Source organism: Atta cephalotes (genome assembly GCF_000143395.1).
Source record: "Atta cephalotes unplaced genomic scaffold scaffold00029, whole genome shotgun sequence".
NCBI classification, from domain to species: domain Eukaryota; kingdom Metazoa; phylum Arthropoda; class Insecta; order Hymenoptera; family Formicidae; genus Atta; species Atta cephalotes.
This window is the reverse complement of record NW_012130093.1, coordinates 146,649-160,969: the sequence shown is the minus strand read 5'-3', so window position 1 is coordinate 160,969 and position 14,321 is coordinate 146,649. Positions and strand designations below refer to the sequence as shown.

General features: G+C 29.5%; 1 protein-coding gene across 1 annotated transcript in view; it reads right to left on the bottom strand.

Annotated features, from left to right (window-relative positions):
- The window catches only part of LOC105620768, a 76,974-nt gene extending 72,063 nt beyond the window's left edge, over window positions 1-4,911 (bottom strand). Inside the window, exon 1 of the mRNA XM_012202257.1 lies at window positions 4,510-4,911. Coding sequence (XP_012057647.1) covers window positions 4,510-4,911 — 402 coding nt within the window. The remainder of the gene's footprint in view (window positions 1-4,509) is intronic.
- Between the last annotated feature and the right edge of the window lie 9,410 nt (window positions 4,912-14,321).

Below are 14,321 nucleotides of genomic sequence, written 5' to 3'. Positions count from 1 at the left end.
GTGTGTGTGTGTGTGTGTGTGTGTGTGTAGTGTGTGTGTAGTGTAGTAGTGTGTGTGTGTGTGTGTGTGTGTGTGTGTGTGTGTGTGTGTGTGTGTGTGTGTGTGTGTGTGTGTGTGTGTGTGTGTGTACATACTGTCTAAAAAGCTTTGAGACTGATTTTTTCGTACAAATAAGTCTTTTTCCGATTACGGAATCTTTTAATACCAATATTAAACTTTGTATCGAATTTTTTTATGACGCTGAAAGTAGTATGTCAAAAACTTATTAGCCATGTTAGTTTCGTTAGATTTTACTTTTGTAAAATTTTTTATAAAGGAATAGCGGACTGTTGTTAAATTTTGTCTTAAATTTCAAACTTGGGTATTGACCAATCTTAGATTCATATTTTGTTTCAAAATTCATATTTGAATTAATCTTAAATGAAGCAAAACCGATCAAAGGCGACAAAATTCAAAATCAAGATAAAATTGATTATTTTCTTTCGAAGTTGGTCATAAATGACTTTGACTTCCGAAATAAAAAGTTCAAATAAAATTTCGTTGAAACTTCGATGAAATTTGGCTGAAATTATTCTTTGTTCTGAAATACTTTTTTAGTAGAATTTTAGAAAAATAAAGTTAACGAGGAATTGATCACGAGCAATCATAGTGTACAAAAATTACCTTTGATATCCGGATCTTTAAATTACCTCGGATTACTTAAGATTATCTAATAGTACCTCAAATTATTTCCTCAGATTATCAAATATTACCTCATATATATTATCTAAGATTACCTCAGATTATTTAAAATTATGTCATATTTTTTGAGATTACCCGAGATTTTGCCAAATTTACTTTGCTCATCTAAAATTATCTTATACGAATACATACAGTATTATTTCTTCAGATCACTTTAGAATATTTTTATAAATCACTATGATAAGTATCTTTGAAAATATCGATTTTAAATCTTCACTGTGTAAGAAAAAAAACGCAATTTTATGATATAAATATTCGTTATATATAGGAACACAGAAATAAAAAATTTCGCAAACAGAATATGTATTTATATATATAAATAGTAACAAGTTCGACTAATCGTAACGTTTAAGATTATTAATACTAACAAATCCAATTGAATCCTTATATCCAATTGAATATAATAAGTATTTTATAAAATAAAAAATATTTAAAAAAGCAGTACACAGACTCTTTGTTAAATGATATCACAACTTAGTGTTGAATTAAAAATTTTGTTAAGATTTATTTGATTGAACTTAAAACTCGACATTAGATGCACATTTTGGGTTGATTCTTAGGCGACACCTACTGTTCCCTCACTACCGCTCTAGGCTTAGCGGCCTTGTCACGTGACGCTCTGGCTCAGGAGCGTCGGGAATTATTACAAATTGTCCCAGAATGACCATCAAATATTTCATGTGCTAATAGAGCTAAGTCGAAAAGTCTTCTATCAGTTTGCAATTTTCGCAATAGTTAATAAGATATTAATGACTAAAAATCACCGAATATTGGTTCTCAATAATTTTTTACTCAAATACTATCAACAATTTACAGAGAAACTTCTCCGAGAATTTTTTCAGAATTTTTTATCAACTTTTTAGTAGATATACTCGGCAGCAAAAAGGTTGTAACAATTTTTTTTATGGGTTTGGAATATGGCTTGTTCACTGCGCAATTAGTTCTTACTAATGAGTCTATCCAATTATGTTCAATTCCCAGCAAACGAGAATGGATTAAAATGGATTAAAATTTTTTTTTATCCAAATGCGTATTTTAAATAGCGAATACTTTTTTTGGATTTAATTGGATTCAATTAGATTCAATTGGATTGAAAAATTGTATTTCTTACTCAAAATTTTGAATTGAACAGTATTCACAATTGCACAGAAAAAGCTAATATTATTTTTAGATTGAAAGGCATAGAGATATGCTTCACGCAATTCCTATAAATGAATAAAAATGCATTCAGAACTGAAAAGTATTCATTTTAACATTCGTGAATCAATATTTCTGAATTCATTTCAATTCATTTCAATCTATTCTCGTTTGCTGGGTTGCTTTAGGCAAGATTGAGTTCCAAAATCTATCGAAAAAAAGTCGCAATCTTTCTGCTGATAAGTACTGCATTTTCCTACTTGCAATTATTTTTATCAACATAAGAAAATGCGATACTAAAAAATTCTAGAAAAATTTTCATAACTTTGAGAAAAAAATAAACAATTTTTGTCATTTATAATTCTTCTGTAAAGTTCATAGTACTTGAATAAAAAATTATTGAAGACCAATATTCGGCGATTTTTAGTAATTAATATCTTGTTAACTATTGCGAAAATTCCAAAATAGTAGAGAACTTTTCGACTCAGTTTAGTCCGCTTTACCAGCACATGAAATATTTAACGATCATTCTGGGGCACCCTGTATACATCCCATATAGCACAGAATTTGCAGCAATATCTCTGCAAAATCTCTGCAATATTACTGCAACATGCGATGTAAATATGACATCTCTAGGGGACTAGTTGTGATGGGGTGTTGGTATAAATGTCTGCTAACCAATGATGCCATATTATGTTCTCCTTGAAGTCGAAAAACTTTTGTCTGAAACATTTTTCAAGAAAATGCATATTTTTCAAGAAATTGGCCTGGTATGGTCGCTCTGTTACACCCTGTATATGTATATATATATATATATATATATATATATATATATATATATATGTGTGTGTGTGTATTATTGTACTATTTTTATTTTATTTAATTAAATGTGTAATATTTTGAAATCTGGATATGTAATAAGTGACCCCAATAACTGTAACATTCGACCTCGCATATGTGATTAGTTGTTACAAGTGCATGATTTTATATATTTTATTAATACTAGAAAGTTAATCATATTATTAAATTATAATAATAATTGTTGTCTAGCGTAAGCATGTGACTATTGCAAAATGAATTATGGTTTATATTCTATTCATTAGTTACGCAAAAAATTCCTAAAAAAAATTATATCACTATCTACAGTCTCTCTTAACTCCGTGACTAACCCAAAAATTAATTTTAGTTTTATTGCTAAAATATTGATTAGCGTATTCCAAAAGACACACGATAAAATTATAATAAATAAAACATTCTTTCTGAATTCGATAATTAATTTTATAATGCTCCTAAGCGGTCATCCATTCTAAGCCGAATCCCAACATAGCATGTTTGATCTCTGTAATAGGAAATTGCTCATTTGTTAATCCGTGCTATAATTGTAACATATCTAATCAAAGATGAAAAAGATGAACATATATTGAAAAAATAATTAATGTTAAATTTAATTGCAATGTATTGAGAACATACTTAATATCATGTATGTATTATATTCTCATACCATATTAAAATCATTTATATAAAAACTAAATGTGGAAAAAGCATTTTTCGCATATTCGTAATAATTTTACAATATTTTTAGCGAAATGTTAAAGAATATTCAATATATATTTTTAGAGAAATATTACACAATTTTTGATAAAATCTTCGGAAGAATTTGCAGAGAAATTTCAAATTTCAAAAAAATGCTTTCATCAAAATTTTAGAAAAATTTTAGACAAATTTTAGAGAAATTCCAGCAAATTTTTGCAAATTTTAACAAAATTTTCGGATAAACTGCGAAGGGGAATTTTAATTTAATTTCGGTGATTTTTTTTGTATTTTTGTTGAAAAATTCACTTTTATTAAAATTTCAGCGGAACAGCAAATTTTCAATGTGTTTACTAAAATGTCAATTTTAGCAAAATTTCTATAAAGTTTCAGCAAAATTTTTTCAACAGAGAAGAGAACGATTTTGATGATATTTTGGACATCTAGGCAAATTGAAATAACTTGATTGAAATTGAATAATTGAATTTCAATGTGAGCGCATTGAAAGCTATTTCGAAAGCTATTACTACTATGAAACTTTAAACACAATGTAAGGCGATAGCGATAGAAATAATGGTAGCGATAAGAAACAGAGGAATCCAATTCGGGAATGCATGTGTTAATAGAACATAGGAACATAGAAGAAGACAATAATGACAACAGTACAAAAGTTGCAGCAATATTGCTGCAAATTTTGTGCTGTTAGGGAATCTTGAAGCAGATAGAAGAATATACTACACAGTCTATACATAATTAAATTGGTTAGCCTTTTATTTCTTTCGCGGCATTGTGCAACGGGAAATGACAATTATATTCGCTTATTTTTTACTGTTCCTATCGCTGTTCTTGTCGCTGTTGCTTGCATTTAGGGCTTAAAAGCTTTCAACAATTGAAAGATGTTCTGAGTAGTGTACTGAAGTATGAATTATATTAAAAGTTTTCATTAATAAAATTTGTATATATTTTTGTTTCTTGATTTTTCTTGAATTCAATCGAAACTTTTTAGACAGACTGTGCCATATATCAATGCATTTATTGTTTAAGAATTGATTTCGACCTGGTTTATGTTTCCATCGAGTCCAGTTCGTTTTAATTAATCACCTTTTCGTCTCGATGTGAATCATCGAATTCCTCGGCGTATTGCGCGATAGCCGAGCAGTTAGCAGTCATTCGCCAATTATTTTGTAACACCTCTTCCTCTTGTTTGCCGATCTTTTCTTTCTTCACGAGGTCGACAATCGTTGTGACGATGCCGCGATTCTTCATAATCAATCTCTGTCGATTTTTCTCAGTTTTGGCAATTTTTTGATTTTGCGTAGCAGACGTAAACTGACCGGTACGTAGAAGCGGAATCATCGTAGCCATCGTTCCGCGATTACGAAGATCCGGCTCGCCTCGGCCGCCTCTCGAGAGCTCCCTGTGCTCCATTGGAGCACTTCCGCTACTACCACCTCTTCTTTCGCCTTCGCCGCTTGACAGCTGGTCGTGATTTTCAATAGGCATCTCTCACCGCGTCTCAAATTAAGTTTCATAGAACATTTACTTTAGGGATCGTCCATTTCTTCCAATCTCGGTGTTTGTATGAAACGTGCATTAAAAAATTGATTGGATACTGTCTAACTGGTGGTATACCTTTCTTTCTCTATCTCTCTTCTCTGGAAAGATCTCTGTTGCAATCGATTCTCTTTAAACGAAAACGGATGACTGTTTCATAAAAGTCAACGAACTTTGTTTCATAAAAGAACCGACATCAATGAATTGAATTGCTTATCACTGATTATTCATTGATTGGCACTGATTCGTTGATCCGCGACGATCAGAGAGTTTCTCTCGGATTTGGTGCAACACGCACAGTGCGAACCGTTTCTTCTAGCGACAACGACTTGGAGACGACAGCGGCTCCATCGTATGTATCGTCAAACGTTGAATGCACGCATGCGCTGAACCAAAGATTTTCAAAATGTCCCTCTGGCACTTCAGTCGCCACTGCGATTTATGACTATCTTTAATGCAATGCGCCCTTCTCCCGCCCTCACCCTGCAACATGTTGCGCGAATTTCCGCAGGTGCAACTAGTCGCGTGTTTTAATCAAGTGGATTGTGTCTCGTTCGTCCATTGTGGATGCAGTGTATCTTTTCTTCGTTTCTGAGATATAGCGCGGCGCCACAATCAATAATTCAAAAATCACGTGGCTCACATCAAAAACATGATTATATATGATAATAATCATTTTTTGAAAATGGATATTAAAACGTATGCAACTCATCCTGTAATAAAAATGTTCATTTTTTTCAGTTTATTAATTCTTAATTTTGTGGATCCAATAATCAAAATGTTTATGTTATTCATTTAGGGCTCGGCGAAATCTATACTCTATCTAATATCTTGGGATGATGAGATAACAGCTATGAACCAAATTGAAAATCGATCAAAATATGCTGATTTTCCCGAGCTCTGAATTAATCGTTTTCATATTGTGTTAAAAACATGGTCTAATCTAATCAACAGTAGAATTTGCACCTCTTTCGTAATTTCTACACAGAATGTATGCGACACTCGCGTCACATAATAAATACTATTTTGAATCATTTCGATATTTTTCATAATTCATTATTTGTTAATAAAAAATATGAATAGAAACTGACTCGTGGGTAACATTCGATTTCAATATGACTAATGCATATTCAGTTGAAACTTGGAGCGAGAACGAAAATATTTATTTCAGTTTTCTTTCTCCGGGACAAAGATACTACGTGCAGCAATTGTAAGATTTCGGTAAAAACAAACATGTTGTGTTTCTCTTCTCTAAGATTCACCGTTGTGTTTTAAAATGAAGGTACATATGTAATGCAAAAGACTCTGATTATTATTGTTTTTTCATTCAATCCATCAGCTCTGTGATATATCATATCCCAGACACCACATAATATTTACAAAATATTTATAAATATTTATAAGGCTATTTTTAATATTTTGAACATATTTTTGTGGTTTTAGATTGCATAGATCATAAACATTTATTATAAATATTGTGAAATATTTATTGCAAACCTTGTAATAAATGCTAGAGAAATACTTAATAAGACATTATAATTCAAATAAAAAATATTTAACAGAAATATTTATTTATATTTACATTATTACATTAATACATAAATATTACATTAAATTAATACATATATTACATACATATTACATTATATTAATATTCATAAATATTACATTAAATATTTAGTCTATCTTTTAATAATATTTCGAATAAAGCTTTATATCAAATATGTATAAAATATTTATATAACATTTCAAAAAATGAATAATAAATATTTATCATAAATATTCCGTGCTGTCTGAGATGTGTCAACGTCTTGCCGTTTATGGTAATATGCTGCTCGTTCGCGCGGTCCACACGCACAATATTTTACGCCATGCGTTTTGTAAATTCGTAACGTCATAACGCGCGATTGAAACATGTGCAACTGACTATACTTTATCTATGTACTCGCTCTTCATGTTTCTTTAACGAACAATTTTCTCTTCGATATACAAATAATCATCAAGATTGTTCAAATCCAGAATTGCCTGAGGAATAACATGACAACATAAAGGTAAATGTATTCCAGTGATTTTATATTAATAAAAAGATATGAGTTCTATATTAGATATCAGTTCTATATTATTATTGATTATTAATTATTATTGAGTATTACAAAAAGAATTACTATTCATATAAAATCTTCTTTTATCTGTGATCAACGACACTATCATAATCAAATCAAATTAAAAAAAATTAGGGTGATATCGATCATGTTTAAACTTTATTCGAGATTTCATTTTTTTGGATTAAAAATCAAATATAATATATATAATATAAACCTTTATTCTTTTACCAAAACATCCTCTTAATCATATTTTTAAAAAATAAAAGTAATAAAAAGTTTTTTAATTTTAAAATATCATATTTTTCATGTTACGAAAATTGGAAGGTAATATCTCTCGGACAAATATATATTTTTAAAAATAATGTTTATTTACATGAATTGCGAATTTCTTCTTCTCTTTCCATTTGTCTCGTATCTTTCCCATATTCATTTGGAATAAAACTAGGGTGACCAGACATCCAGTTTTTCCTCCATGTACTCTTTTTTAAAATATCTGGGAACGTCCTATGTTTTCAGCATGTCCGAGGAGTACTCTTTTTGATACTCATTTTGAGAGAGAGCGAGGGAACCGGAAATTATTAAGTTCATCGCACATAATATACACAGTAAGATAATCACTAGATTATTAATAGGGGAAACTGGGGTACTATGGGTTACGGGATACCATAGGTCGACTGTTTACAACATAATCTAGAATGTTTAAATTAATATTGCTAGTACAATACGACTATTATTGTTTTTTTCTGTTGCTCATATTTTTTATCTAGGTGGCAGTGATTAAATTCCATTATATCGAAAAGCATTGATTATTAATGGTTTTCGTGGGGCAATAGTAACTTTTTAACCGCAAAAAATGTTTTAATATTATTTTTGTAGTAGAAGATGCATGTATGAAGATAAGATACAAGTTTTTGCGCATCTTACTACGTTACAAGTAATAATTTAACATTTATTTTTTATCGTTTTCTATTAAATGTGTAACTGGAATAGCATAGTCATACATTAAATATTCATGATAAAACGGAACAATAGAAAATATTTATATTAAAAGGGCGCAGTTTATACTTCTAAGCAAATAATTTTATCGTAATAAATTTTTTTATCTTATCAAGTTGTTTTCTTATGTATAATTTTCTATTGTATTATTTAATAATTATTAGTTGTAATTATATTTTATTGTATTAGTGATTATGCTAAGAATGTTTAAGTTAATGGGAAATACTTTTTAACTTTTATCACCGTTATTTCTTGCATTAATTCTATTATTTTGTGTGTGACTTATGATACCCCGAGTAGGGCATTATGGGTATCATTTCTTAAAAAATATATTTTTATGTTTTTCTTAAAAACTAATAAATATTTATTAAATATACTTATTAAATTTAGAATATGCATTATACTTTAATTATTAAAAAGAAATGACACAAATTTTTATATTTAGATATATGGTACTTTTGAATTTTTGTTACTCATAGTGCCCCAGTGTATCTGCGATAAAAAATTGGAAATTGGTATTATTATATTATATTATAATTTATTATAATATAATTATCGACGGTTACTATAGCTACAATAATATGTCCCGAGGAAATACAGAGAAAAATACAGAAACATCCAATTTGAACAGACATTCAGGTTATAAATGTAAGTAGGATAGGAAATGGAAGACTGTTCTCTTCATAAGTCAAGGAAGACCTTCTCCTATTCCACAACATATCCCTCCTCTACAATGTCTACATAAAGGGAGTTTCCTAGAGGAGTAGTTTAGTATCAGTGCGTTCCTCGCCCTGATAAAGTGAATGGCAAGGTTCACGAAACGTTGACATTAATAATAAACAAAAATACGGCGATAATCCGCAAACCTTCTGGTATCTTTAAAAATGACAGCTATGGAAGCCTAAAAAATGTTATATTAAAATCGTTTTTTTGCTAATCCTATACATTTTTAGGATTTTTAAATATATTCTTTTTTTTCTACTTTTTTGAGTAAAAATGTACAACTTACTATTATTTAATTTAAAATGTTCTATGAAACAAAATAAATTATAAAACTCTAAATATTACAATACAAATGTTTCGACACCGATTGAGTCATTCTCAATGTTAACAAAAAATTCTTAAAATCTATCGCTTAATAAAAATTATATAAATACATGTTAAATTCTGAAATACTCGCCAACAATGTAGTTTTTTAGTTCTTCTCAACGATGTGGACTTCACGAATAATAAAGGCATGTTTTCTATATGTTCTTGCAAAAAATTGTCCTATTATAAAATGTTGTCCAAAGATAAAATTCTCATTGTCGTATAATATTGCAAGTATTCCGAGATAGAAGTAAACCATAAAAGAATCTTCTTATGAACACTTTAATTTTCATTAAAAGAAGAAAAAATAATAATAGTCGCTTATTCCCATCTTATAATTGAGCAAATTGCAATCACAAGAAAGATGTGCAAAGATGCATGCTATATAGCGTCTCAATCAAGAATATGTAACTCAGAGGAGAGTTTATGGTTTATTTTATCTTTGGACAACATTTTATAATAGGACAATTTTTTACAAAAACATGTAGAAAACCTTTACTATTTATCCACATCGTTGAGAAGAATTAAAGAACTACATTGTTGGCGAGCATTTCAGAATTTAATATGTATTTATATAATTTTTGAATAATTTTTATTAAGCGATAGATTTTAAGAATTTTGTTAGCATTGAGAATCGATCGGTACCGAAACGTTTATAATATTTAGAGTTTTATTTATTTTGTTTTATTTTTGTATTTCTGGCTCGTAGCCTTTCTTATAAATTTGACTTTATTTATTATTATCGAATCTTATTATCTTTTATTTTTTTAAATGTTTTCTTTTTTGTCCTGCTTTTGAGTCTTATTGTTAGTGTCCTACTTTTGCTATTTCAATTATGAATGTCCTAGTTTATCGAATTAAATCTAGTCACCCTTAACAAAACTGTGTATCTAAAGCCAAGTTTCGTTGACTTTAAGGGGATCCTAAAAATGATTAATCATATTGTAAATAGCATTTACACATACACGTTTTACATGTCATTGTCACATCATACTATTACATTAATATCTCATTACGCATGCCACATACACATTTTCGTATAACAATAATGTTTTAATTAGATGTCCAAGAATTTCTTGTTGTTTCTTCATGCAAATTATTAGTCTGTGTACTACCGTAAGTAGTTTCGTAAGTACAGATTGCACAGCTTTTATGCAGAGTAAATGTTGTCACGATATGACAGCTCTAGAGTGCCATATTGGGTAGAAAGATTAAGAAATAGTAAAGAATACTTCAGTTTTGAAATTTTTTGACATTCTAGGCATAAATCATCTCACAGACATAACCATCTCACAAGCACATTCCAAACAAAAAGTATCTAAAATCAGATCACGTTTTTTGCGATGTCTTAAAGACGTCTTATATCACCTCTGTGAAGTTGGCACCTCATTTTTAAAAAAATGAAATTTTGATCAAAGTTCCGAATGTACTCCGAAAAATTCTGGAGTTCCTGCCCAAAATTGAGAATAGTTCCGGTGAATTAATATAAAAAAAAAATTTTTTAATTTAGGGTGCTAACTTCACAAAACGAAGAACGAAAAATCGCGATATCTTCTAAACTATTAAACTTAGCGCCTTAAATAACTTTTGATAGAACTCGCGGGGTACTACCCAGAACTGTCGACAGAATTGCCAGAACTTTAAAAAAGGGTAGCATCCCGCGAGTTCTGATGAGTTATTAACGCTCGAAGCGCTAGGACCAACGGTTTAAGAAATATCACTATTTTTCGTTCGTCGAATCGAAAATTTCTAACACCCGAGGGGTGAAAATTTTTTTAAAGTTTCTGGCAATTCTGTAGACAGTTCTGTGTAGCACTCCAAGAGTTCTATCAAAAGTTATTATCATTTAAGGCGCTAGGTTTAATAGTTTAGAAGATATCGCGATTTTTCGTTCTTCGTTTTGTGAAGTTAGCACCCCAAATTTTTTAATTTTTTTTTATATTAATTCGCCGGAACTATTCTCAATTTTGGGCAGGAACTCCAGAACTCTTCGGGGTGCATTCGGAACTTTGACCAAAATTTCTTTTTTGAAAAATGAGATGCCAACTTCATAGAGGTTCTTATGTCATAATTTTAGACTTTGTGTTGTTTGTAATATTAATGTGTATATTTTCATTCTGGAAAAGAATTTTTGAATCAGTAAAAGAAAAAAGTAATTGTTATACAAAAATTATATGATTTAGTCGGTAATATAGATGATCTTAGGATCTCCTTAAGGCTACATAGAAAAACCTCGTTATTTCATTGTCCAATATCAACCGCAACGAAAAAACAACATATGAAACAAGCAGTAACAAAATAATAAAGATTTTTTTTATTCAATAACTTAAAGAATAATAAATACTGTTTACATTGTTAAAAACGAAATTTAACTTACATTTAATGTTGTGACATAGTGAAATTAACTTCATGCAGGCGTAAATCACAACAAAATGCACAACACTTATAAACAATTTTGCCTATTTAATGTTGATATATAGAAGTCGCGGTTCGTAGATGTAGAACTTGCCAGTAATATTATAAGAACTGCCATATGTAATCAATCTTTGTTCGATATATCATCTGCTGTCTGATACTAACCTTTCCCTAAATAAAATTTCATCGATATAATTATACCGTATCGATTGTATCAGTAACTGAATTTTTAATAAAATAATTTTTTTAATTTTTAACTTCACTTTCTATAATCATAAAAGAAACACTGTTTAGGTAGGCTATGTCTTACTTAAGATAAGAAAATGAGTGAAAATATAACTATTTCTGCGACATTTGAAATAAATAATTTTTTTCACACAATAATTTGTAATCAAAATTATGGTTTTATTATTTATCTTGATACAAAATATTTAGCTTCTTTTTAGTTAGTCATTCTTTCCTATTATTAACAAATATCTTAATAAATAATTTTGATTTTTCAATTACTGGATACATTTAATTATTAAAACATTTATCTTATACCTTCAATCACCTTTCTTGGTGATGGAAGGAATCTTCTTAACTGGAAATGCGTACTCAATTTTTTGTTTTTTTTACCCGCGAGATATAAATGTTATTCTTTATCGATTCATTACTTTAGAAGAAATTGGAATAGTCAGAGGAATCGTCAGAAAAAAATATATATTGATAAATTTGTATCAATTTATAAATTTTTTATTTACATTTTGTTTCTAAATATAAAATTGAAAATTGGTATTTTTTGTAATATTTTGTAATATTTTGTAATTATTTTGTTCTACTTTGAAGCACTACAATTTAATAAAACATCGTCAAACAAAATTTAATATAAAAGTATTTTAAAATAGACTCTCTAAGCTTTAAAATACTTTTTGAAAAAATTTAGTACAATGACTTTTCGCAAAGATATCCAAGTTTTAATATTTAATATTTTATTATGTAAAAACTTACTATTTTTTTCTCAAATGTTTTATAATTACGAAACTAAAAAACTTTCGGAAAAAAATAAAGGAGGAAAAATATTTATTATAATGCGTGTGATTTGTACAATTTTTTAAAAACTTTCTCCAATCGACAAAGACTTTCACTTTTGAAGAAAATTTTTACACAATGAAATTTTATATAATAAAAAATTCAATGATTTTTCGAAGAACCATCGTATTAATTTTCATTGAAAAACATTTTAAAATACAAAAAATCTACTTTAAAATACTTTTACATTAAATTTTGTCCAATGATATTTCATCAAACTGCAATGCTTCAAAGACAAAAATATTGCAAAAAATATCAATTTTCAATTTTGTGTTATTTAGGAATAAAAAGTTGTAGAAAAAAAATTTAACTGCAAATTTAAAGTCCTATCTTTGCGCTTTAAAATACATTGTCTAAAATTTCTGTATTTCCGATTTTTTTTTACCGAGATATTTAATTTTTCGTGAAATATAAAAAAATTACAAATATTTTCAAATTTTGGCTGGAGATAAATTAATTTCAATTTGTTACGTTTACATTGAGGACACAGTTAAAAATATGAATCTAAACACTTTTCCAAATATAATGATAAGTCGAAGACACACAATATATCACAAGCATATAGCATAGATATAGCGGTGCTATACTGAAGACGTGCGAGTGCATGAGTACCGCAACGCATGATAGAGCGTAATTAAAGGAAAACGATGGTTTCGATGGAAGATTCCACAATCCAGAGGACAAAAAAGGAGAAACGTGTATAAAGGAAATCGGCAACTTCGATTGAAAAACATCACTAACATATTTCGACAATTGAACGCATACACACTGATCGACTGGCCGCGTTTCGCGTCTCGCTCCGATTCACGGATACGTGAAACGATTAGACATCGAAAACTGACGTTGTAACAAACGACTTCAGCCTTGACTAGATTGCGAATAAAACAATTTCTTTCTTTTCGGAGCGATTCATCATTGCCGCGCAAGATGAGGAGGAAATAAACACGAAGAAATTCCTTGCTATCAACGAGATTGCGCCGCGTTGACTTCTGAGAATGCACGGAATCGTTACACGAGAGTAAGTGTTAGTTGAAATGGCTAAAATAAACTGGTGTAGGTTAGGGGATCGAAGAACAGCTGGACTCAGCTGTCGGCCTGGGCTGTTGCACAGTACACGCCATCACTGACTCACTCGATCCCTCCTTTTCTTACTATTTCGTCCGTTCTCTCACTTCTGCTTTTATCTCTTCGAGATCGGCTTTGTCGCTCCTCAATAATCACTTTTCCCTACTTCCTTCTCTCTTTCCCTTTTTCTCTCTTTTTTCTCACTTCTTTCTCTTTTTTTTCATCTATAATTTTTCTAATTAGGATTGACGATTTCGTCCAAATTTGTAGACATCTGGATATTTAGATAATGTCATTATCCGCAGTATTCGAATGAATTTGGATAAAATATTCTGCAAAGATCTGAATATCCGGATTCAATTCTTCGAATCCATTATCTAAATCCTTCTGATTTTGATCCAAAATGATTTTGAGCCGAATTTTTGGCTTGTGTGTGAACAAAAAATTGTATTCGTTATTCCTTCTCTTTTTTAAATCTTTTTTTATCTTCTTTCCTTCCTTTTTTTTCTCTCTCCTTATTTCTCTTGCACTCTCTCTCTCTCTNTCNCTNTCTNTCTCTNTCTNTNTNTNTCTATACTATCTCTCTCTCTNTNTNTNTNTNTCTCTNTNTNTNTNTCT